This window comes from Grammomys surdaster, unplaced genomic scaffold (assembly GCF_004785775.1).
Source record: "Grammomys surdaster isolate TR1022 unplaced genomic scaffold, NIH_TR_1.0 126271, whole genome shotgun sequence".
Taxonomy (NCBI): domain Eukaryota; kingdom Metazoa; phylum Chordata; class Mammalia; order Rodentia; family Muridae; genus Grammomys; species Grammomys surdaster.
In genome coordinates this window covers 11,349,748-11,375,233 of record NW_021621071.1, presented here as the reverse complement: position 1 = coordinate 11,375,233, position 25,486 = coordinate 11,349,748, and the positions used below count along the sequence as shown (strand labels likewise).

General features: G+C 44.7%; 1 protein-coding gene across 1 annotated transcript in view; it reads right to left on the bottom strand.

Annotated features, from left to right (window-relative positions):
• Nucleotides 1-11,699: 11,699 nt before the first annotated feature.
• Nucleotides 11,700-25,486, bottom strand: part of CUNH12orf56 (chromosome unknown C12orf56 homolog) — a 51,584-nt gene continuing 37,797 nt past the window's right edge. Inside the window, exons 9-13 of the mRNA XM_028759121.1 lie at nucleotides 20,236-20,359; nucleotides 18,848-18,922; nucleotides 18,560-18,634; nucleotides 13,989-14,167; nucleotides 11,700-11,864 (exon numbers count right to left, since the gene is read on the bottom strand). Coding sequence (XP_028614954.1) covers nucleotides 11,738-11,864; nucleotides 13,989-14,167; nucleotides 18,560-18,634; nucleotides 18,848-18,922; nucleotides 20,236-20,359 — 580 coding nt within the window. The 3' untranslated portion in view covers nucleotides 11,700-11,737. The remainder of the gene's footprint in view (nucleotides 11,865-13,988; nucleotides 14,168-18,559; nucleotides 18,635-18,847; nucleotides 18,923-20,235; nucleotides 20,360-25,486) is intronic.

Genomic DNA, 25,486 nt, shown 5'->3' with positions numbered 1-25,486 from the left:
GCCTGGTCTACAGCGTGAGTTCCAGGACAGCCAGGGCTACACAGAGAAACCATGTCTCGAAAAACCAAAAAAAAAAAAAAAAGAAAAAGCCTTACAATTTGCCAGCGGTGGAAGAACACATTTTATTGTATATGCTTGAGTTATATACATTGTATTATAAGAAGCGTGAATTCTGCAGTGAATCAAACTGACCTACCTAAGATGATGAGCTTTTTTTAACAATTTAAAATTTGCTCCATTGTTAGGCCATTTATTTTTCTTCCTAATCCACCTGTGCCCTCTGCTGGTTATAGTCGTTAATGGAAGCAAAACACCATGCTCCTGTTGTAACTCTAACAGGCTCCCAGGCCTTAGCACAACTGACTCCATGATGGAAGTACCATTCAGGTTGTAAAGACTCAGCACACAGACAGCACCACCAGTCAAATGGAAACAAAGGCCTAATCCATCAAAGTCCATAGTTCTGGGAAAGTTCCTAAATGTACTGACCTTGCTTTTGTGGCTTCTGAAGTTCTGCTCTGGCTAATGTTCTTGCTAACTGGGGTATATCAACCCAGAATATGTTTTTTGTGGTTAAAGGCTTACCTTGAGAAAGGCTGAGGGCTACTCTGGTATCTGGAGCACCCAGTGTAGTAGCCAGCTAATGAAAATTTTCTATTGGCTTAAACCTGTATCAAGCAATCTTCTCTGGTGGATATCCTATAACAGTAATCATATCCTTTCCAAGTGTGTTTTCAGGTCAGCACTGCAGAGGACAGGTAAATTCCCTGTAGAAATGTAAGCAATGGTAGATACTGAGGGCTAGCCTATCAAAATCCACTAAGTAGCACTCAAATGTTAACTGTTGTTATTTCCAGGGCTGGGGACCAAACCCAAGGCCTTTTGCATGCTAGGCAAGCACTCAACTATTGAGCCATGCCCTTGACATATTTGATTAACAGCAGTACCATGTCATGTGTGATGTGCACCTCCCTCTTCCTCCACTGTTCCTCTTGCTGGCAAATAATGACCATATCTGCAATTGCTGCTACCACCAAGACTAATCCATCCTCATGACCCCAGACATAGAAAGGAAGGAGAGGGCCTCACTACACAACTGTCAAAAGGCACTATGCTCTTTCCAGAGTCTTGGGCAGTCATTTAGCAAAACCCGTAAACCTGCTTTTTTTTTCTTTTAATTGCCCATTGTCCCCTGATCTTTCCAGAATCAAAGACAACTTCCTGTTAGAAAGCAACGAGAGAGAAAGGAGAGTACCAGTGGAAAAAAGAAAGTCCTGCAATTCAAGTTTCTTAGGGTTATTATGACTAACCCTGTGATGAGATGCCATGACCAAAGCAAGATGGGGAGGAAAGGTTTGACTCCACTCACACTTCCACAACAGTGGTCATCACCAAAGGAAGTCAGGACAGGAACTCAAGCAGAGCAGGAAGGTAGAGGCAGGAGTTGATGCAGAGACCATGGAGGGTGCTGCTTATTGGCTTGCTCACTATCACATGCTATGCCTGCCCAACATTTTGTATTGAGCTATATATGGCTTGATGGTTTACCCAAAGCTGTCTGAGAATAATCCCAGCTACAACAAAGTGCCGTACAACCTGGAAAATTGGAATGAATTAATACATTTGAACACAAAGCTCCTAAGTACGTTAGCATTTCTGTTGGTATCATAGTCCCATTTCTTATGGCTTTCTACTTCTCAGCATTATCTAGGATCGAAGCTCTTAACAATTTTGGAACTCCCCCCCCAAAAAAAAATGCAAATCGATCTGTTTCATTTTAATACTACTAACCACAGAGATAGATACTTGGACAGGCATTCATATTTATAGAAACTCTTCAAAGACCTTATTACCATTTTATAATTGAATATATAGAGGCTCTGGAAGCGTTTAGTTCATGGAGACAAGTTTAGCTCACCAAGTAAGTAGGTAGGCAAGGTTCTAAACAGAGCATCTTGACTCTATCACAGAATTACGCTGCCCAGACTGTTAGCCAAGGACTGACTTACCTTCCACACAAGGAAAGCTTTGGCTCCAACACATACAGAAACAAGAAGAAGTACAGACCAGTTCCTTCCGATAGTTGACCCAAGTTGATGTCACAAGCTCAGACCACAGGTTAGAAGTAAATACAGAAAAGAGAAGTTGGGCAGAGATGATGCCAAGAGTTTGAAAACCAAAATTCTCAAATTCTTCTGGAATTTTCTAGTTTCTTTCCCATACTCGTCTCAGGACCTGTCTACTCTGTAAATGCAGTGAAAATAAGACAACCAGTTGCAGATTCAGAGAGACAGAATGTCACCGGTTCTGGCTCCTTGCAGTCAGCAGTCAGCAGGCTTTTGATAATGTCAACTCTGCTCCAGTAAATCTGTGAGAATATTCACAAGGATCTCTACATAAAGTCAAACTAGCACTTCCAGGCAGTAAGCTTCAACATGGTGACATGCAAAATACGTTGGCAACTACAGGCATTCTAGACTTTTCTGTATTATGTGTAGATTTTAGTAAAGACAAGAAACACTATTTATATCCTTTAAATGGCCAGTCCATTAGAAACTTTGTAAATGTTGGATGGTTCACTTCTCAATTAGGTATTCAAATCAAAGGCTAGGGGTGAGTACTGTTACATAAATTTTTAAATTCCAACCTGGAGTTTCTACCCTGCCTTTGACCTCTTAGTTCCTGGATAAAAGACACACAACTTTTATTATTTACAATAAGCCTTAAACAACACAAGAGCTGACAACACAGATATCTACCCTCTATGGTATTAGAATCTACTTTCTTATGGATAACCCCAAGTTATTACGTACTATGTTTCATCTAGGCTGCTCTTAACTCCAATTGGCCAGCCCTCAGGGCCACGTTTCCATGATTTACCTAACCCAGGGCAGCTTCTCCTCACTGCATTCTTCTCTCCAGACTCCCAAGCCTGGAAACCCTAAACCTTGCCTATGTCTCTTCTGTCCAGCTATTGGCTGACCGCATTTTAATTCACCAATCGGAAATAACCTGGGGGCAAGGTCACACAGTGTCACTTGGGTCTACATGGGGCAACCAGGTCTTAAGGAACCAGTATTAGCTTTAGAATACAAGCAGCATCAGGCCAACCCACTACAGGGTACTTTACATGGCTTTCTGTCATTCAGATCTTAAATGCCCCACAAAGGTCCATGTGTTTAAAGATTTGATCCCAACAACTGATTGGTGTGCAGAGAATACGTGTTTACGGAGTGCTCAGCCACAAATGGGAACTCTGTATAACACATCATACACATCTCTAAGGCTCAGTAACCATCTTAGAAGAGTGGTCAGATTGCACGTCAGAGGTCACGGAGGACTGCGGCAAAACAATGTCTTCTGCACATGATAGGCCTGCCACACTCATGACCACAGGCAGCTGTTGTCTTGGGCACAGGATCAAGCCTGTCAACCTTCCAGCATGAAAGAGGGAGGTGCTTATAAGCCCCACCCCTAACTGTGGAGCTAGTGACAGTTTAAGGCTCGTAAGGAAGAGTCAATTTTCTTTAAGGCTGTAGATGGTTCCATACCTGTGAGTCCATGAGCAGCACAAATTGTACTCAGTGGGTTGTAGAAAACACCAAGTTGTGGAGGTAGCGTGCATCTTGGAGGAGTGGAGATGAATACACAAAAATACACTGTATGGGGTGTGCTGCATGGCGTTGCCTGTCCCAGAAAGTATCAATTGCAAATAGCTTCAGTTACATGTAGAACTTGGTGTCCTCTTCCCTTTATCCATGCTGGTATTCTGTCTGGCTTGTTTGTACAGATCTTGTACGTACTATCACCATCTTGAATGGACCTTAAATCCAAGCAAAAAGGGTGGATTACACCCATAACATTTGTGCAACTATTACACTAGTTCATATATGTTTAGAATTGCAGTATCCTCTTGATGTATTTTTTCCTTTAATGAACATATAGTCTCCTTCTCTCTTTTGATTAGTTTTAGTCTGAAGTCTACTTGTCAGTTATTAAAATAGTTAGTCCTGCTTACTTCCTGGTTCCATTTGCTTGGAATATCCTTCTCCATCTTTTTACCCTAAGATGTTTTCTGTCCTTGATGATGTTTTGTTCCCTGGAGGCAACAAAAACATGCATCCTGCTTTCTAATCTGTTAGTCTGTGTCTTTTTATTGGGAATTCAGACCATTAATATTGAATTATTATTGAACAATATTTATTAATTCCTGCTATTTTTGTGTGGTGGCGTGCTCCCCCTCCCTTTGATGCACTGTAACTGCCGTTTCTTTTGTAACGGCCGTCGGGTTCTGCTACTTTGTAAAGGCCGGCCGGTTCTGTTGCTCCGGTCCGCAGGTCAGGGTCTAGCAAGAGAGAGAGTGGGGACGGAGGAAGGGGGAAAAAGGGCGAGAGACGCAAAAGATAGATACAAGACAGAGTCCGGTGGTGTCTCTTCAAGTCTCTTCTTTATTCTCCTCTCTTCTTACTATATTCTCACTCCTTCAGTCTCCTGACACCTCTCACTTTCTCACTCCTTCCTCTACTTCCTACTACCTCCTACTTTCTACCTCCTACTTTCTACCTCCTACTTCCTACTACCTCTACCTCTACCTCTACCTCCTACTTCCTACTTTCTACCTCCTACTACTTACTACCTCCTACTTTCTACCTCCTACTTTCTACTCCTACCTCTACCTCCTACTTCCTACTACCTCCTACTTTCTACCTTCTCTTTCTACCTCCTACTCCTCACTCCTCAATAGAAAGGAAATCCGGGTATTTATACCCTTTACCACGTGACTTGCCCTCGTGGACAATCTCAACTGAAGCCACTACGTCACGTGCCTTGTAGCCATGGATACCAGGAGCACCTGGCAGCTGGGGGCACTGAACAGTGTAACAAGATGTTTATCAGAGTGCGCTCAGCTATTGCAGGCTGTTGAAACAAGTCTCTTGTCAGGGTATATGGCTCAAGATGGCTGTAAAGATGATAGCCACTTTCGGCTAAGAGTCGGCTCCCAACAATGCACTGATGTGGGACTATTTATTCCACTTGGATATATTTAATCTTCTCTTCAGACTGAAGCTTTCCTTTTACTGCAGTGGTTCTCAATTTGTAGGTCATGACCCCTCAGGGGTTTGCATTTCAGATATTTACAAGTCATAGCAATGGCAAAATTCAGTTATGAAGTAGCAACAAAGTAATTTATAATTGGGGATCACCACAATATGAGGAACTGTATTAGAGGGTCACAGATAGGAAGGTTGAGAACCACTGTTCTACTGCCTCCTGTGGAGCTGGTTTAGTGGACAAATGTAGCAGGATATTTATTCTGCTACATTGTATTCACTGTGGAGCTCCGTGATTAGGCAGTAGAAGAGGAGGTGGAGCTGGGAGAAGAAGAGAGGAAGGGGAGGGGAGAAAGAGAGGAATGGGAAGAAGGAGGCTATCAGCCATGGAGAACCACGGATGGGTCGAAAGCTGTCCTGGGTAGCAACTTCTATCAAAAGGTTAGATATTGGGTAACAACTCTAAGTGTGTGGGCATCTCGTTAATTGAGCATTTCTAAATATATAAATCCTTTAGATATTCATTAAGTTTTAAGAGTCTTCATTCTACTGGGTACTGCGGGGATGGCAGATATTATCTGGGGTTCAGCGGAGCTTTGTGGATTGGCAGAGCCATCCTCCACACTGGCACCTCGTGGGTGCCAGATGCCTGTGCATCTAGCTAGCCAGAGCCCCGGTCAGAGCCGAGGAGCAGCAGGAACATGGTGACTGCCCTGGAACAAGCTGGACTGGGCACCGTTTTTAAATATCTCCAGATACAGACAAAAGTTACTTAAATTTTTTTTATCATGAATTCTTTCTCCTTCAATTGCATTGATAGTTTTGTTGGATAGTGTAGTCAGCCCTGGCATGTGTGGTCTTTTTTACTTTGTAGAATCACTTGGGCCCTTCTGGATTTCAGAGTCACCATTGAACACTGCTATTATTCTATTGGGTCTTTCTCTATGACTTGGTCTTTTTCCCTTTCAGCTTTTAATATTCTTTCTTTATTCTGAATGTTTCATGTTTTATTATATACTGCAGGGAGTTTTTCTTATCCAGCTTCTTTGGTGTTCTGTATGCCTCTTGTACCTGTAAAGGAATCTCTTTAGATTGAGGAAATTTTCTGATTTGTTGTTGTTACAAAACATTTTCTGTACCTTTGACTTAGGTTTCTTCTCCTTCCTCTATATTTATTATTCTCAAGTTTGGTCTTTTCATGATGTCCCAGATTTCCTGAATGCTTTATTTTTTTATGCCTGGCTTTTTTAGATTTAACTTTTTCTTTGACTGAGATGTCCATTTCCGCTACCTTGTCTTCAAGACCTAAACTTCTCTCTTTGACTACTTCCAGTCTGTCAGCAAGGCTTACCTCTGGGCTTTTGGTCCGACTCCCTGGGTTTTTGTTTCCAGGTCTAGTCCAGTTTGGCTTTTGTTGAGCAATTCCATTTATTTTTTAAATTCTACTTTCACATCTCAAATTGCTTTTGCTATTTTATTCTCCTGTGAATTTGTGTTTTCAGTCTCCACTGAGGCATTCATTCATATCATATTTAAAATCCTTGAATATACTAATAATTGGTATTTTAAAGTTCTTGTCCCCCCCCCTGCACTTCATATAATTTGCTTTTCTCAGGTTATGTTACAATAGACATGCTAGTTTGTTTGTTTTTCCTACAATATGAAGAGTCATATTGTCTTGGTTGATCATGTCTGTAGGTTGTTTTTTTTTTTAAAGGATCTAGGCATTTGCAGTTATGATGTTTGTGGTGCTTCTTCGTGTGAATATCTGATCTTTTCTTTGTTGGATGGGTGTGTATGGTTCTTTGATTGCTGTTATCCTAATCTGATAGGCTGTGGACCAGAATAATAATGTTCTGTTTTCAGTCTTGGGGGTCTGCGGTGGTTTGACTATGCTTGGCCCACAGGAAGTGGCAGTACTAGGAGGTGTGGCCTTGTTGAAATAGGTGTGGCTTTGTTAGAGGAAGTGTGTCATTGTGTAGGTGGGCTTTGGGGTCTCCTAATGCTCCAGCTACACCCAGTGTGGAAGAAAGCCTTATCCTGGCTGCCTGCAAAAGATAGCCTCCTCCTGGCTGCCTTCAGATGAAGATGTAGAACTCTTGGCTCCTCCAGCACCGTGTCTGCCTGGATGCTGTCATGCTTCTCATCATGAAAACAATGGACTGAACCTCTGAAACTGTGAGCCAGTCCCAATTAAATGTCCTTTATAAGAGTTGCCTTGGTTACGGTGTCCTTTCACAGCCACAAGACCCTAACTAAAACAGGGTCACTCTGGGTTTAAAAAGTTCAGTCTTGGAATAGGCTCACATCAGGTGTTCTGGTTGGAACTCTAGGTTAAGATTCCACACAGTACCCAACCTGTGCAGTGGTGGGGTAGATTGTAGGGTAGCCATGGGGAGACCCTCATCACAGGGGGTCACCTAAGAACATCAGAAAATACAGATATTTACATTATGGTTCTTAACAGTAGCAAAATTACAGTTATGAAGTAGCAACGAAAATAAGTTTATGGTTGGGGGTCAGTATTCTGACTCTGGAGGTCTCTTAAGTAGGACTTGGGGGATCTAGCTCCACAAATGAAAGTAGAAGCCGACTAGGGGTACCACAAAATGCAGAGAGTCCAAAGGGAATCGAGATAGGCTGGGAGGGAGGGCACAGCCAGGATGGACTAGCAGTACCCTAGAGAGAAAAGAATGGAGGAGGAGAGCACAGATAGCTTACCTGAGTCCCAGACAAATGTATCAGCTCTGAGGGGTCCCTAGTTGAGCAGTTCTGAATGTCAAAGGGGAGTCACAAAAGAACGGAAAAGGCTAGGAGGAATGACTGAGGAGGGCGACAAGAACACACTGGGTGGCCTTGAGTCCACCATGAGCCTGAGTCCCAGTGGGATGGTTGGGGGTGGTCTGGGAGAGGGAATCTGTTTATATGACTTTCACAGTCAAGTTTTTTTCTGCAATTACCTTACTTGAAAATCAATTATTTTTGCACTTAAGATCAACGTGCGGTTAACAGTGTCAACTGTGTCTGGTAACTAACAGTTACCAGATTTTCTTGCCTTTGGAAACCGTGCAGATATAAAAACATTCAGAGCATAAAAGAACAGTGGAAAGGTAACCTTTCTAAATCCTGACTTCTGCTTCCTTACTCTATAGACCCGCATATGAAAAGACATGAGTCATACAAGGTAAAGCATTCAGCCTCAGCTTTTAAAGGAGCCATTAGCTAGACCAATGTGGGGGAGATTCTGGTACATTCTATCACTGAGTTTTTGCTCCCACAAATTTCATACATATGATTATAGTGCAAAAATTGGACAGAAAAGCATATGGGGGCGGGGCTCAGGTCATTACTAGAACTTCCACTACCAATTCAGAGTCAGGGCACTGAGCAGAACAATGGTTCTTAACCTATGGGTGGTGACCTCTTTGGGGGGGTCGAATGACCTTATCACAGGCGTCACCTAAGAACATCAGAAAATCCAGATATTTATATTATGATTCTTAAGAGTAGTAAAATTACAGTCATGAAGTAGCAGTGAAAATAAGTTTATGGTTGGGGGTCAGCACAACATGAGGAACTGTACTGAAAGGTTGTAGCATTAGGAAGGTCGGGACCCACTGGGCTAGACCCAGCTGTTCTCCTGGTGTCAGCAGTGACCTAAGCTGTGGTCTCCACTATTCACTGCCTAGGACAGCCTAGCTCGAAGCAAGGCTACATGTTCCATAGTCTCTTCACACTCTTCCGACTATCTCAGAAAAGACTCTTCATCTACCAGGCCAGGATACTCACTATCCCCCTCTTAAATCTTGGAGAGTGGTGAAGGGAGGTTCGGAGACCGCATGGTGCTTACTTGGAACATACTGAGACAATGTAGCAGAGGAACACACTGTCCCACTTCAAAGTGTGAGGTCTCTCATACATACAGGGGCCTGAGGGATGGCTCAGTGGTTAAAAGCACTTGCTGTTCTGCCAGAGAACCGGAGCTTAGTTTCCAGCACCTTACATCAGGTAGCTCGAAAGCCACTGTGACTCTAGCTCTAATGAATCCAATGCTGCCCCCTTCTGGACTCTACAAACCAGCACATAACAATAAAAGAAAACAAAGAGTGAGCGTTGGATACAAGGCCAGGGGTGATGGCTCACACTTGGAATTCCAGCCCTGGGGAAGTGGAGGCAGGAAAGGGGGTTCAAAGTCATCCTTGGTCATATTGAGGGGTCAAGGCCTGCCTGGGCTCTGTGAGACCCCATTTCAGTAAATAAAAGTGTTGTTTACAGGCAGAGGATGCTGGAGAGCTCAGAGACGCTCATCCTTCTACACCCTGGAGGAACAGAAAGAAACAGGCGAGGCCTAGAAAGAGTGGCTTGATGTAAATTAGTTAGACGCCCGAGTCAGAACTAGAAACGAGATTCCTGAGCGAAGGTTTCACTTCTTACACCTTTTTTTTCTTTCTTTCAAAAGTACAATAAGTCTTTTTAAAAGTCATACTGAAAGGAAAAAAAAAAAACCCTCATGGAAACAAATAAGACTAGTAATTTATAAATAATCTGCAAACAAAACTATTTTTTTATCAACATGTCAAAACATTATTTCGAAAGTCACAGTATACCAGGTTTTTTCGAGTTGAAAACTCAGTACTACCTTTATGGGGTTTTTGGAAAGATCTTACAATGACTCTATTAAACACTGCACTGACAATGAAACCAGCCCATAAGAACTTGTGAATGATGGGAACCTGGGATGCTGGCAAATCAAGTCGCTACCAGAGCTGTAAGGATGGTGGTGTGTGGCAGCCCAGCAGGGTGCGGAGGAGGTACCGCTGCCGAGAGCAGATGTACACATCTGGGACGTGGATAAGGAGGTTTCCTCCTTAGCCAACCAAGAGCCTCTCAGAGTAGCAATTTGAGAAGCTAAAAGTGTCTCCCCGCCGGGCGGTGGTGGTGCACGCCTTTAATCCCACTTGGGAGGCAGAGGCAGGTGGATTTGAGTTCGAGGCCAGCCTGGTCTACAGAGTGAGTTCCAGGACAGCCAGGACTATAAAGAGAAACCCTGTGTCGAAAAACCAAAAATAAATAAATAAATAAATAAATAAATAAATAAATAAATAAATAAAATAAAAATGTCTCCCTGTGTACCTTTTTAACACAAAGACTCATATTTAGAAGCCATTTTTTTTTTATTTTTGGGGTGCTGGGCATTGAACCTCCTACATGTTTGGCAGGTGCCCCACCATTTGCATGACACACTCAGCTAGAGCGAGTCTATTTTTACATAGAACATTTACAAAGCTATAAAAGTATTAAATCCAAGAAATATCTTGAACAATCAACAAAAAATCCGATACATATAATAATATTTAAAAAGATCTCGGTGAAATAATTTAAATATTGCCGGACAAATTTATGACACGAACCTAAGTCTCCTCAACGAAGTCCCCAGCCGTGGTTCCAATGAGCAAGCAATACAGGCAAAGTTTCTTTGCAAGCAGACTTTCCTATGCTACTTCCTCAAAGCTGGAGGAAGTTAAACAGAAAGCCCAATTCTGGTGATTTTAGAAGTCAAATGTGCCGGGCGGTGGTGGCACATTCCTTTAATCCCAGCACTTGGGAGGCAGAGGCAGGCGGATTTCTGAGTTTGAGGCTAGCCTGGTCTACAGAGTGAGTTCCAGGACACCCAGGGCCACACAGAGAAACCCTGTCTCGAAAAACCAAAAACGAACAAACAAACAAAAAGTCAAACCCAACAGCTCCAGAGAGCATTTGGGGACTAAGTTAACGTATGGCCACTCAGTGTGGCCTTTTGTAAGTGGCTACGAGACCGGAGAGCTCAAGGTGTGGTCCTTCTTTTTTGGGGCTCCACAGGCTGGCTCAGACTGGCCCACGCAGGCGTGAAGCAGAGCAGCATACTTCGGAGCCTCTCCACAGGACGTCCCGTGTGTTTTCCATCAGCACTGCTACAGTCAGACTTTTGACATTAGAATATTTCCGGGTAGGGGAGAAGGTGCCACCATTACCCGGCACTTCTCTAAGGCTGTGTAGTTTGTACTTCCTACAAACAATCTTGCTGCGGGTGGTCCAATGGGTGGTCCAGCGGCTTCCGCCAATCACCCTCATCACATCAAAGGAACCCGCCAGATCTCTTCTGCATACCCAGTCTCTACCTTTCATGGCTTTAAGAAAGCGTTCATTCTGGAGAGGTATGCCACTTTCCATATGTGACGTAAGATGTAAACAGCGTCTGTGCTGGGTTTTTTGCTTTGTTTTTTTTTTTTTTTTGTTTTGTTTTTGTTATTGATGTTATTGTTTGTTTGTGGGGTTGGTTTTGTTTGTTTGTTTCCTGGGGTAGAGATTGAACACACGTCTTCACAGATGCTAGGCAAAGACTCTACCTCTGAGTTGCATGCTCTCAGCCTAGGCATGGTTACTTAAAAATTTAAGACTCTCAGAGCTGGGTATGGGGACACATGCCTTTACTCCTAGTGCGTGGGAGGCAGAGGTAGATAGATCTCTGTGAGTTCAAGGACAGCTAGGGTTACACAGAGAAGCTCTGTCGCAAAAAAAGCAAATACAAAAATGTAAGGCCTCTTAAAAGAGGTGTTAATGAGCATTTGAGAGTGTTAAATATTAAATAAATCAAAAGGCTGTTTTTCATAGTGACTTCAGTGAATACTTTATACTTCTTCTCTCCTCTAACATTTTGCACACTGTTTCTGTTCAATCAGCTGCAGAACTTCATGACAGAGCCGAGCCGTGGGCTCTGTAATGGGGTAGCATCCCGGGAGCCTCTTTTCCAAGGCTGGCATGTGAATAAAGTACCTGCAAGTCACAGAGAGGAACAAGACACCTTTAAAAATGAGAATTTTCACATTGGCTCATCCGGTATGTTCACATTCACGGCACGATGTTGGAGGGGTGGGGTGGGAGTGGGGGTGGAGGACCACCCTTAGCCATGGGTCTCAGCACTTCCAGACTTCCAACCTCCTGAGCTCAGGACTCAGAAAATCTTTACTATGTATGCATTTCAGCATTTCTCTTTGAGACTGGAATTATTAACAATGGATCTGCCACCTAGGTGGTGACCAAGACAGGACGGGACTGTCTTCACCAAAGTCTATGCTAAGGATTCTGATGGTGGGCTCCCCTCAGACAGCGCACTGCAAAAAGTAGGGGGCCAAGCTCAGATAACCCATCCAGACCAGGCAAGGGGAAAGAATAGGGGTTTATCTCCCATAAAGATATAGGCAGCCTTCAACCACCTCTTTGGGTAGCATCAAAGAATGATTCTCCTGAGTGAAGACCAGAATCGCTTGGGGTAGCTTTTAAAAACTGTCATTCCCAGATCATGCCCCAGGCAAACCAAAACAGAAGGACTACACCTGGGTCAGTGTCATTAATAACAGATGATTCTAACTCAAAGTAAGTTAACACCATTGGTTAAAAAAAAAAAAAAAAAAAACACCGAGAATCCTACATGCTCGAAAGAAACATAAACCAGTGGTCTGGGAGGAGAAGCCAGGAGGGATTGTACCCAAAGGGCACACAATCTCCCTGACAGGGTCTACTGGGAGTTTCAAGTTGCTACTGTTAACCATTTTTGCCAGCTGTCCTGATTGTTTATAAAGTTTATAACTAGGTCTTTTATAACTAGGCTAGGCATGATGGTACACGCATGTAATGGCCGTGAGTTCAAAGACAATTTAAGTTACATGGTGAGTTCCAGACCAGCCTGAGTTACACTGTAAGACATTGTCTCAAACTGGAAAAACAGGTGTGTGTGTGTGTGTTTGAGGTTGGGTCATGCTATGCATATTACAACATGCTAAGCCTTAGGAATATGCTAAATGAAAGACATGGGACAAAAGGTTGTCCACTAGATGATTGTCTAGAGGACAGGGTAGGTAAGAGGTTAGCGCCAAGAGCCAAGGAGAAGGAAGAATGGACGTCTGCTTAGTGGGTACTGGGTTTCTTTTCGATAATGACAGTGTTCTGTGATTCAATAATTACAGCTGCAAAAACATTGTGAAATGTATTCAGAGCTACCAAATTATATGCTCTGGAGGGGTAAATTTCACGCTATGTCAGTTTTTCCTAATGAAATTTTCAAAGGAAGTTAGGGAGCAGGAGTGAGGGGTGCTGGGGGTGTTTCGTGGGATCAACTTGGAGCCAAATAAGTCCCTTTTATGGTATCCAGAATGGACCCTCTGATGTAATGCCACATGCAGGGAAAACAGAGTCCACCCAGAGGGCTGAATTTCTTCCTTTGGAAGCCAATATAAAGCTGTAGTGTACGCCTCCACATCTTTTGAGGTCTCTCTCTCTCCAAACCAACAGCGGAGGTGCGCTGCCTGAACCTTTCTCATGTAAGGCAAAAAGCTCCCTTAACTCTTCTTTAATATGAGTTAGTTCAGGCTGTACTGCTGAGTGCTTTGCTGGGCTTTAAGAAGAAGTGCAACCCCTGAGGTGCGCAGGGAAGCAGGCTGACTGAGGCAACCAACCCTGGCTACTGCTGCCTCTTCCTGTTCTGCTAGTGACAAGGGAGTGAACGAGGTGAATGGACAGCCAGCTAACTCCCCAGTGTGTCCGTGCTCCCCGTGTGTCCCCCCTTACTGACCAATCCCTGCAAAAACGTCCCTGCAATGACCGACTTGAACTCAATAGGGTCCGCTACTCCAAAATAAATCATCACACGGCTGTGCAACATAGGCTGTGCACCAGAAAGGCAATCAACTTGAGACAAGCCGCTTCTCGGCTGGGAGCACTCCTGGAATGGCAGTGGTTCTTAGAATTCTCCCAGATTTTCACCTTACCTGTGATCAAACGAAGTATTACCAAAAACGAATGTGGAATTTCCCATCACCATTTAACCCAAGTATCAGGTCCTGCCGTAAGAGCCAGCGAAGACAAGCAGTGGGTACTTCAGTTTGACCTGCTCTGCCTTACCTGAACTCCTCACAGTGGTCGTTCCTGATATACTCGGCCAGAGTCTTACTGTGCTGCAGGCAGCTCCTGAGGATGTAAAACTGCTGGTATAACAGAACTGCTTGACAGGGCGTCAGCAGCTGGAGCGAGGCTGAGAGCCCTCTCACTAATCCTTCCACGATCCTGGCCACGAAAGCCATCTAGACAAGGAAAATGGTGTTACATGCGAATAGGGTGTCTGTCACCAACACACGCCCTGTTTCAGCCACTAGCCTCGTCCACAAATCCAAACTGATGCCTATGGGCTATTTCTCTCTAAAACACTACTCAATACCAGATCACAAACCGACCAGTATTTATAATTTTAGTCTCTCTTTTTTTTTAAGATTTATTTTCTATGTATTTGAGTACATTGTAACTGTCCTCAGCCATACCAGAAGAGGGCATCAGATCTCATTACAGATGGTCATGAGCCACCATCTGGTTGCTGGGAATTGAACTCAGGACCTCTGGAAGAGCAGTCAGCGCTCTTAAACTCTGAGCCATCACTCCAGCCCCCAATTTTAATTTCTTTAGCACCTTGATTTTCTTTGTTTTTGTTTTCTTTTTAAGATTACATTTTTGATCATTTGGAGGTGGCACGTTGTGCGTGCAAGCCACGGTATATGTGTGGAAGCCAGAGGACCGCTTGCTTATGTTAGAGCTCTCCCTCTACATATGAGCGCCCGGGATTGAACTCAGGCTGGCAAGCGTGGCAGGAAGTGCTCACTACCTGCTGAGCCATTCCCTAGACTCTCAGTGCCACTGTGGTTTTACTACGGTAATCAGGGCTGGCTGAAAAGTAGGTACATTCAATTATCATAAGCCCAACAGTTTCTTTTTCTTGCACATTTCTCTCGCTTGGTGTACTTTTGCCCCTACTGTTTAGAGCTGGGTTTCTGGGTGAACATTCCCTTGCCTCAGGACACTCTCCATCCTGACAGACTTCACAGTCTGGCCTCACACTTAACTCAGTTCCTTTAAGTCAGTGGTTCTCAACCTTCCTAACACTGTGACCCTTTAACAGAGTTCCTCATGTTGTGGTGACCCCAACCATAAAACTGTTTTCATTGCTACTTCATGACTGTCATTGGGCTACTGTTATGAAATGTAACAACGTAAGTATCTGGTTTTCTGACGGTCTTAGGTGAAAGTGTTGCTTGACCCTAGGGAGTTTTGACCCACAGGCTGATAACTACGAATTTAAAGTATCAGCTTTAAAGACTGAGTAGGGAACTCCCCCACTGTCTGGGATTCTTAGGACCTGGGGCTTCCGCCCACAGGACAGAGCCTAAGACCACTGCATAAAACACAAAGGAGACTTTCAGCTTGCACAGATACATATGGATAATTAAAAATTAGGGCACTCCTAGAGTGGATGTGAGCCTGGCTGGGCTCTGTGCACCACTGAAGAAGCCAACATCATGGGCTTCATTGTTGGGGGCCGACTCTGAGCAGAAAGCGGCTATCATCTTTGCAGCCATCTCGAGCCATATACCCTGACAAGAGACTTGTTTTCAACAGCCTACAACAGCTGAGCACACTCTGATAAACATCTTGTTACACTGTTTAGTTCCCCCAGCTGCAAGGTGCACATGGTAAAGTGTCTTCAGCTGTGTTCCCCTGCTTATGCTTTTATATACCCATGATTTCCCTTCATTAAAGGAGAGAGACTTGAGGAGAGACTAGACCAGGCTCTGTCTCGTTTCTTCGCATCTCTCGTCCCTCTGTCCCCACTCTCTCTCTTGCTAGACCCTGACCCACAGATTGAAGCAGCAGCTCGGGCAGATACAGGGTGACCCCCAAATGTGGGGCAGAACAGGTTGTTACACTTCATCTACTGGGCAGGAGGCTATTCCGATGATAAGTGCCCCTGGCCAGCTTTCTATGAAGGTGTTGAGGGGATCTGACAAGAGAATACAGATTCTTCAGGACAGACTCCATATCATTGTTCTGGAAAAGATGTTCTCAGCCGGGAACCGCTGATAGTCAACGGGGCATACGCTCATATGGGAAGAACATACATAGCCCCATGTCAAATACCCCACTCGCTTCCTTATCTCTGTGTGCATCTTATCTGCTACATGTCTGTGTCTGTGTGTGACTATGCATGTGCACAGATGTGCACACGGGTGTGCAGGCCACAACCCGCATGTGGAATTCAGAAGACAACTTATAGAAGATGTCCTCTTCTTCCGCCATATTGGAACAAACTCGCATCTGTAGGCGTGTCAACAATCACTTCACCCACCGAGCCTTTTTGCCAGCCCCACATGCTACCTCTTGAAGAGATTCCTAGTAAAACGTATGTTGACTAATTGAATGCATAGATGGATAGAGGGAAACCGAGCTTGGGGACGTGGCAAGCGATTGAGGGACGAAGGCTTCACAAAACTTAGTCCATTAGAGATTGTGACCACCGAGCAGACTAGACCTCTCCTGCCCTCTTGCGGTTGCTGTCGACACAGAGAGAAAGCTATCGTCTGGATCATGAGAAACTAGATCTGTAACAAACTTCAAACAACCGATGCTCTCTACAGAACAGAAAAGCTTCATCATTTGTTCACACTATTCAGCCCTTACGGTAGGAGGCCCTCTTCATCATCTCTCAGGAGCACCAGTAGGTGGGGCAGTCACCATGGGAAACACTGTAAGCAGCATTTCAGAAAGATACGTGAGTCTAGGGAAGCCTATGACTCAGACCAGAGTAATCGAGTGAAGAGAGATGTCCACTTCCACCACATGCCACGTAGAAAGTACGCCAGGAGACACAGGCCACTAACAGCTCCCACAGGACAGAACCGCAGGACAACAGAAGCCAATACAAACAGCACCAGTGACAAGCTCAAGGGGAGGAAAAAGAAGACACTGTATAGGGTACTGTGTGACTGTTGGTGGGATGTGACCCAGTTAGAAGGCCAGAGAATCATCTTCTGCTTTCCTCTCCAGGAACCAGCATTAAGGCCTCACAGATGAGCAGAGGTTAGCTAGGTTGGCAAGGAGGGAGAAGTCTTTCAGACCCAGCTGGCTACAGCTTGTTTTCATGTGTCAGTTAATCCCCAAAGTGAAGATGTTAGCAGAGGAGGATGCATAAGAGATTAGTAAAGCATGGGCTCTTGCCCTCAAGAATATAAGATAATAGAATAGTTATGCTTATGGATATCTTGTGGATAGACTCTGTAATTTCAAAACCAAGTTTGTTATAACCGTGAATTCAGCTACACAAACAAAGAACAACAAAAACCCAACCAGACGGGCTGGAAAGATAGCTCAGAGGTTAAGGGCACTGACTGCTCTTCCAGAGGTTCTGAGTTCAATTCCCAGCAACCACATGGTGGCTCACAACCATCTGTAATGGGATCTGAGGCCCTCTTCTGGTGTGTCTGAAGACAGCTACAGTGTACTCATATAAATAAAAAAATAAATAAATCTTTAAAAAAGAAAAACAAAACCCAACCAGACTTGAGGCAGGAGGATCATGAGTTGGAGGCCAGCCTGAGCAACATAGCAAGACACTTTGTCTCGCTGGGCAGTGGTGGCGCACACCTTTAATCCCAGCACTTGGGAGGCAGAGGCAGGCGGATTTCTGAGTTCAAGGCCAGCCTGGTCTACAGAGTAAGTTCCAGGACAGCCAGGACTACATAGAAAAACCCTGTCTCGAAAAGACCAAAAAAAAAAAAAAAAAGACACTTTGTCTCACAGTCCACATATGGCCTCTTGTCCTTCGGCCATCACTCACAGAAGGACACAGCAAGATCCTCACGAGATACAGTTCTCCCATCTTGGACCAACCAGCCTCTGAAATGTGAGCTCAGTAACCCTCTGCCCTTTGCAAACTACCCTTAGTCGGTGGCACTCAGACTAAGATGGCCTGCAGTGGAGTCGGTGGGGAGGAGGGCTGCCATTGAGTTGAGGGATGTGTACATGGCAGGGTGAAAGAGGGACCAGATGAGGCGGCAAAGCTGTAAGATGCCCAGCCCTGCAGGCCTATGGAGGTCAGAGGTCGGCCTCTATACAAAGAGAAAGGCTGCTGAAAGATCGTCAAGCTCACAACAAGGAAATGCAATCACATTTTTTGTAAGTAGCGCCCTCTGGCTGTGACCTAGTAGAATGACAGGCATGGACCATTTGGAAAGGAATGGCATCTTCAAACATCATCAGAGTTGGGACCATGGTGTTGACTCCACAGTAGTGACTGCAGAGGCAGAGCACACAGCCAATTCCAAACGTTCTCTTCACGTTTCTATTGATGGAAAATGTCAATATTTTACTTAAATTACAAGCCAATAACTTAACATTTTGTTTGCTACGTCTACCTTCAAGGTTTTTTGTTTTGTTTTGTTTTTTAAATAAAATAAAGCTAATCCTAAGCCGTAATTTTAATACCTTTAGTTCAGGTCTTAAACATAAAAACATTTTTTGATTAAATAATGAAATCATCATGTTTATATTTTGCTTCTGCTTTGTAGACTCGATCACAACACAATGCCTATGTTTTATTAATTAAGCACAAATTACCCGTCCAGCTGGACCTTGTTCCTCTCAATACTCACGATGTAGGGACAGCTTTGTAGAAAGGACATCATCCAGCTAATAGAGAACTTCGTGGATCCCAATCCAAGATTTCCCTAGAAATTCAAGGAAACGGGGTATAGTCATGAAGTCTAACGTTGTATCTAAAAGAATTCTCCATCCCCAATAGGTTCTTATCCTGATCAATCATAATAACCTGTAATATCACCAAGATCAACCTGTTTTTGAGAAGATCCTCAATGAAAGCGCTGTACACTGTTAACCACTGCAAACCCAAATCAGAACGATAATAAAAATGTGCCTGGTACCTGCTGAAAGACAAGTAGAATCTCATAGAACAGTGCTGTGGCAGTGTCTGTGTACTCCAGGATGAGCTTCTGGAACTAGAAGTTTCGATAAGTCAATACACTAGCAAAGGCTGAGCCAGAAAAGCCATTTCCCTTGAGATACCTGTGAACGGATTTCTGACTAAGATTTTAATTAGCAATGTCCGCTTTCCTGATTCACTTGGTTCAGTCGTTCTCAGGAAGGCTGCTTGAGGGCCGGGCTCCCTGGCTCAGGCTCACAACTCTAGACACTGAAGAGCCTGAGTCAGGGAGATCCCAAGTTCAAGACCTGTGTGGGCAACTCAAAACAAAAAAGTAAAAAGAGAACTGCCAGGGATGTAGTTTAGTGGTGGAGTGCTTTCCTCGGATGTGTTCAATCCTTGGTACCACCCAAAGCAAAGCTGCTCTCATAGAGGGGCGACATCTTAGCAACGACTCCCAGTGTGGACACAACGGCCCAGAGAAAAGCGTGAAAGGTCTGCACACTGGGGACCATAACAGCAGTCAGATCAACAACTTACTTCAGGAAGATAGAAACATGGCCGGGTGGTGGTAGTGGTGGTAGTAGTGGTGGCGCACGCCCTTAATCCCAGCACTCAGGAGCCAGAGGCAGACTGATCTCTGAGTTCAAGTTCAGCCTGGTCTACAGAAGGGGTTCTAGGACAGCCAGGGCCACACAGAGAAACCTTGTCTCAAAAGCAAAACAAAAGGGGGTAAATAAACTTAGAATTGAGGCAGGAGGTCCTCTGGGGACTTCAGGCTTGTGCCTAGCTCCTTCTGTGGTCTGGGTAAACATAGGGCTCATGAGATCTCCAGGCAGTTGACAGTACCCACAAGCCACTCTGGGCGTGAGAACTGCCTATGGGCGTGCTCCAGGCCTAGCCTCTGTTCCTCTCAAACAGTGTGCAGGGTGAAGTCTGGTCATCTCTCCCTTCCTCAGACAACACCTGACGACCAAACACTGTATTGTCTCCTGATGGCCGCACTGACTGTCCAGTGCAGAAGATCCAACTGTCCTGCAGACATGAAACCTACACCCACCTTTGCATGGGGAAATACTATGAACGATCCAGACTAAAAAACCCAAAAGCAAGCTGAGCGTTTCCTGCCTTTGAACCCAGTCTTCCTGCCATGGCTCACATCTGACTCTTAGGCCAGATTCTAGTCTCCACATGTTACCTTAATATCAAGTGTCAGCTCAGATTCCTCAAATATTCTGAAATAGCTAAGATGTTAGGTTAATAACAAAACATGTCCTCTTTAACGTGTACATACTTCTGAATTCTACAGCATCGCACTCCACATTAAAACACAGAAACAAGAGCCCACATATGTTCCATTCAATCAATACCCTCAGGTTCTCATCTCACCTGACTGTCGAAAAATGCTTCGGCTGAGGTTGGATCAGCCACCGGCTGGGCTTCGGATACGGCACAGGACTTTGGAATCTTAGGCTTCCTAATTAGAATTACTAAGAGATTAAACAGCATTCCCCTAAAAAATATACAAAAAGCCATTAATGGGAAAAGCTTCTAAACGGGAACCGGTGGAGTCAAACTTATAGACACTTCTTAACTGATCCTTAGACAAGCAGGTGACTACCTTGAAATGATAAGTTTATTGTGAGGTGGTTTTTTTTTTTTTTTGAAGAAGAAGAAGAAGAAGAAGAAATTTAAATGAGAATGAAATTTTACTGGGCTGAGGGAAAGTGTAGTTCCCAAGTTCACTACCCCAGAAAGCTCAGCAGGGAGGGATTTAAGGAAGGCTGTGGTGGTTCTAAGTAAAGCTATATTTCCAAAGTATGTTTATGGATTATTAATTCTAAGCAACAGGGTAGTCAAAATAGATTCTATAGTCAGAGGAAGTAAGTGCTCAGGCTAAGCTCACTTGAAGTATAAATATGAGAACAGATCAGAAAGAGGAAGAAGTGAGGATGGAGAGGTGACATGGTGAGCACGTGGGAGCACTAGGGAGGGAGGACGCAGAGTAACCAGACAGTGTCATAGGAGCAGTAGAAGAAGAGAGGATGGAAGGGTGAGACTGGGAGCACCTGGGAGCACTGGGGGGAGGACGGAGAGTAACCAGACGGTGTTATAGAAGCAGAAGAAGAAGAGAGATGGAGAGGTAAGCCAGTGAGCATGTGGGAGCACTGGAGAGGGAGGACAGAGAGTAACCAGTGTCATAGAAGCAGAGGAAGAAGTGAGGATGGAGAGGTGAGACAGTGAACATGTGGGAGCACTGGGGAGGGAGGACAGAGAGTAAACAGACAGTGTCATAGGATCAGAAGAAGAGAGGATGGCGAAGTGAGACAGTGAGCACCTGGGAGCACTGTGGGGAGGACAAAGAGTGAACACACAGTGTCATAGAAACAGAGGAATGGAGATAACAACAAGCAGTAAAGAGGAAGACTGAAAAAGTATTAACATGGAGACACTGTCCCACACTCTTGAGCCCCAAAAGACCACCTAGGAGCCGACTCCAATGCAGTCACACTATGGTCTCTTTACTACAAGCTCACAGCAGGATGGTTTGGTGAAGAAGTCCCAAACCCTTAGCAAGACAAGGTTTTATAGGGGATGGAAGCAAGTGAGGGGGTGTCCAGCCTGGCAAGCATCTAATTGAATGACTACTGTAAGCCGACAGGTGGGTGCTCTGAAGCAAAACCATGAACAATCACAACTGTCTGAAAGTACATCTGAAACAATCAGACTAATCTTTGATTAACTGTCTCTAGGAAGTAGCTAGGAAGTAACTCTGGAGTATGGGCCAAGGAAAAGCCATAGGGTCCTTCCTGGTACTTGGGTGTAGCTTGGGTTCAGATATAGGTCAAGTTTCTCTTAAGATGGAGGCCGGTCCCAAGATGGAGTAGGTTTGGCCTCTCAGATATGGGGTAAGGTGCTAGCTGTCTGGAAGGCTGTTGTCTATGGCCTTCCTCTGCACCTTACACAGTCTTATTTATGGTACACACATTATACATAGTTAAAAAATATTTTACAATTTTAAAATACTGACTACTGAGGCTGGTGGGGTGGTGGCTCAGTAGCTAAGAGCACATAGTGCTTACTGCTCTTGCAGAGTCCCAAGTTTGATTCCTGGCACCCATATGATGGCTCACAACCATCTGTGACTGCAGTTCCAGGGGCCCTAATGCTCTCTTCTGGCCTCCCAGAGCACCTGAACTCATGTGTACTCACCCCCCCCCCCCACACACACACACACACACACGCACATAATTTACAAGTGCCGACTACTGGCTATCTTTACCACAGGACTTCTCTGAAGCATTGCAATGCCAGTATATAACATGTATCTCTGGGACAAGGAAACAGTACTACATAGTAGTTCTTTTTAAATTAAAAAAAAAATAGAAATGTACACATTTTGATATGCTCTGATAATTTATCTATGCACTGCCTCATACGTTCACCATGTGTATAACAGGCGCTTGTATGTGTGTGTCTGTTAGGCCAGAGGTCAACCCTGGGGTGGTGTTCCTCCAAAGCCATCCACTTTAGTGTTTGAGACAGTCTCACTGAGCTCTGGGTTCAGCAGGAAGGCTGTTTATTGTGACTGACCAGCAATCCCCAGTCTATCTCGGTCTCCCTACTGTTGGTGTTATGCGCACACACTACCGTACCTGGCTCTTTAGACAGCTGCTGGGGATCAAAGTCAGGTCCTCATGCCTGAATGGCAACACTTTATTCACTGAGCCGGGAGGAACCCAGGAAGCTTTGAGCGGATGTGTAATGGGTAGACAAAGTCCCAAGAGCGTGTGTACTGTGGGCGTGGGCACCGCCACATCAAGGACCAACGCCTCAGATCCATAGGAAACTGGCAAGGCCTCCCCTACTCACCCTCAGAGGGCTGACAAAGGCGTCCTCCTTCCCCCCCCCCCATCCAAGTGGGAATGTTGACAGAGCTTGCTCAAGCTAGCAGTCCCAGCTTCCTCCTCTAGGATGCTTACAGCTTGAGACTGCTCTAGCTCCAGAGACTCCCACAGAGACTAGCTAACTCCTCCCCCTGTGCCGTGCATAATAAACTCAGGAGGTCCTGGGTTGTTGTGCATAGTAGGTGTCCTCCATCCGAGTAAGCACAGCCCACCTACCCCAGCTTTGCCGGCTGTGTCTGTCTTGTCTTTATTCCCTTCAAGCGTAGCCTCCCACTGAATTTGAACTGGGCTGACTGTCAGCAGGCTACAGCATTTTAGCTGGAAATTATTTAGGAAATAAGAAGAGGAAATGCTAAATGGATAACTGTCTCTGCCCCACCCCACCCCACCCCACCCCACCCCACCCCTCAGCACTAGGGTTAGAGGCAAGCACAAGTATGTCAGGTTTTATATCAGTTCTGGGGATTTGAACTCACGTTCTCACAGTTTTGCAGCAAGCTCTCTTATCCACTGAGCCATCTCCTCAGCCCCCAGAACACTTCTTTCTGAAGCTTCTCTAGACATGAAGTATGAATTGACATTCCGTTCTCTGTTCTATTTAATTAGTCCTTTATTTTCAGTAATGATTCCTTTTCAAATCTAAGAGGAGGAACTCTAAAGTTCTGGGCCACTTGCTGTGATAATACAGGAATTCAACTGTAACAATACCAAAATATAAAAGAACACAGCATACTGCAAGAATGCAGCAAGGAGGCAAAGTTTCCACTTTGGGAAATAAGAGGAAATGCTAAATGAATAAGTGCTTTTTTATTTATCAAATGGAGTTTAATTTGAACTCCACCCCTTCCACCCAATGATTTCATTGAAAACTCTCTGGGTCAACAATTTTAATCAAATTATAGTTTCATCCAGAAAATACAGACTTCTAGGATTGACATCCCAGACTTTAAAATTGTCCCAACAATTGAATGGTTTTATTACTCAGATTGGTATTATTTGTAATGTATGGATTTAAAATATATTTTCAGTATATTTTAGAGTATGAAAGTTGGAGGTCAAAAAGTCTGTGATGTTGTGGAAGGTGGCATCCAATATCCATATTCTAATATGGCTTCCAATATTCCTATCCCACGGGTATACAAATCCCATATGACCCCCCCCCCAAGTCCCAGTCTCCTATGTGTGGGCAGGACCCATGACTTTAAGTGGCAACCATTCATAATTGTGCTATACTGGGTGGGAAATATGAAGGACCATCCTTAGTGATGCTTTAGCCAGACCACAAGAAATAATCCTGGGGCAGGGGTGTTCTAATCAAAAGAACTTTGTAAAAAGGGGGCCTTCCGGTACTCACAGATAGAGTCTGCCAAAACCTAAGCCACCATGTGATCTATAGCTGCTCTCTGAAGCACCACATGAGCTTAGCAGGGAAGAGAAATCCCATCAACCCTGCAGCTGCAGTGGCTGAGACCAGGAGCAGAGGCCCCCACCAGCTCCGCCCAGAGTGTCGATCCACGTAGTCGTGAGATAATAATTTAACTCACTAAGCTTATGTAATATGTTATGTGGCAACAGGTTAACCCTGATAATCCTATGTACATCAAAAGTGCCTAAAAATGAATATTAACACCAGACTCTGTTGTTAGCTGGTGAATGCACAGACTGAAGGCAAAGGAAAAGACTTAGTCTTGTCAGAAGAAAGGTTTGATGAAGCTGATAGGGTCAAACCAAGTTAGAACAACTAAAAGTCCACACTTTACAGCCAAGGAAGACAGTGGTTTCCTTTTTAGGATAGAGAAGAGTAAACACCAACAGAAGGTGAGTAGAGTGCTACATGCCTTGCTTAAGAAGAACACTTTCTTACCCTTAGACCTTCCCATGAAAGTCATCCTGCTTCAGTCACGAGGACAAAGACTGCAGGGGAAAAAAATGGCAGGAGGCAGCTAGAGAGACGGCTCAGTAGTCAAGAGTGCCTACTGCCCTTGTCAAGGACCTGGGTTCGAGTCCCAGCACCCATGTCTGAGCTGATCACAAACATCTGTAACTCCAGTTCCTCAGATCAGATGCCCTGTCGAGCTCAGTGGGCTACTGTACACACAGGGTACACATAAACTCACAATGCTCACATACATCAATACAAAATAATAAATAAATCTTTAAAAGCAAGAGAAACACACGGTAGGCTCTGCCAGGAAAGCCCTACTCAGGTACAACCCATGTGTAGTGAGCTCTTCTGTGATCTGACTTCCCTGAACCAGCAGGTTAGTTCTCTCCCTTTCCCATTAGAGAAGCTTAACTTCACAGGAGATGTCAGTTAATACCAAGACCCGCAACTATGGACGGTTCAGCCCTAAGTGGAACATCTCCATCATAGCTCCTTCTCCACGGTTCAAGGCTCACTGCAGAAGAGGAGGCAGAAAGAGGCAAATGCCATGAAGAGATGCTTCAAAATTGTTTTGGCCAGACAGGACAGGCCCATCGCAGACACGAACTCACAGCACTGGGGCTGCATGCGCAAGACCTGTGTAAGACCAAGCCAGTCAAAACGCAAACATGGTGGGCAATGGTGGCACACGCCTTTAATCTCAGCGCTCGGGAGGCAGAGGCAGGGCGATCTCTGAGTTCGAGGTTAGCCTGGTCTATGGAGAGAGTTCTGAGACACCTAGAACTACACAGAAAAACCCTGCCTTGAAAAAAGGAGAGAAAAGGGAAGGGAAGGGAAGGGAAGGGAG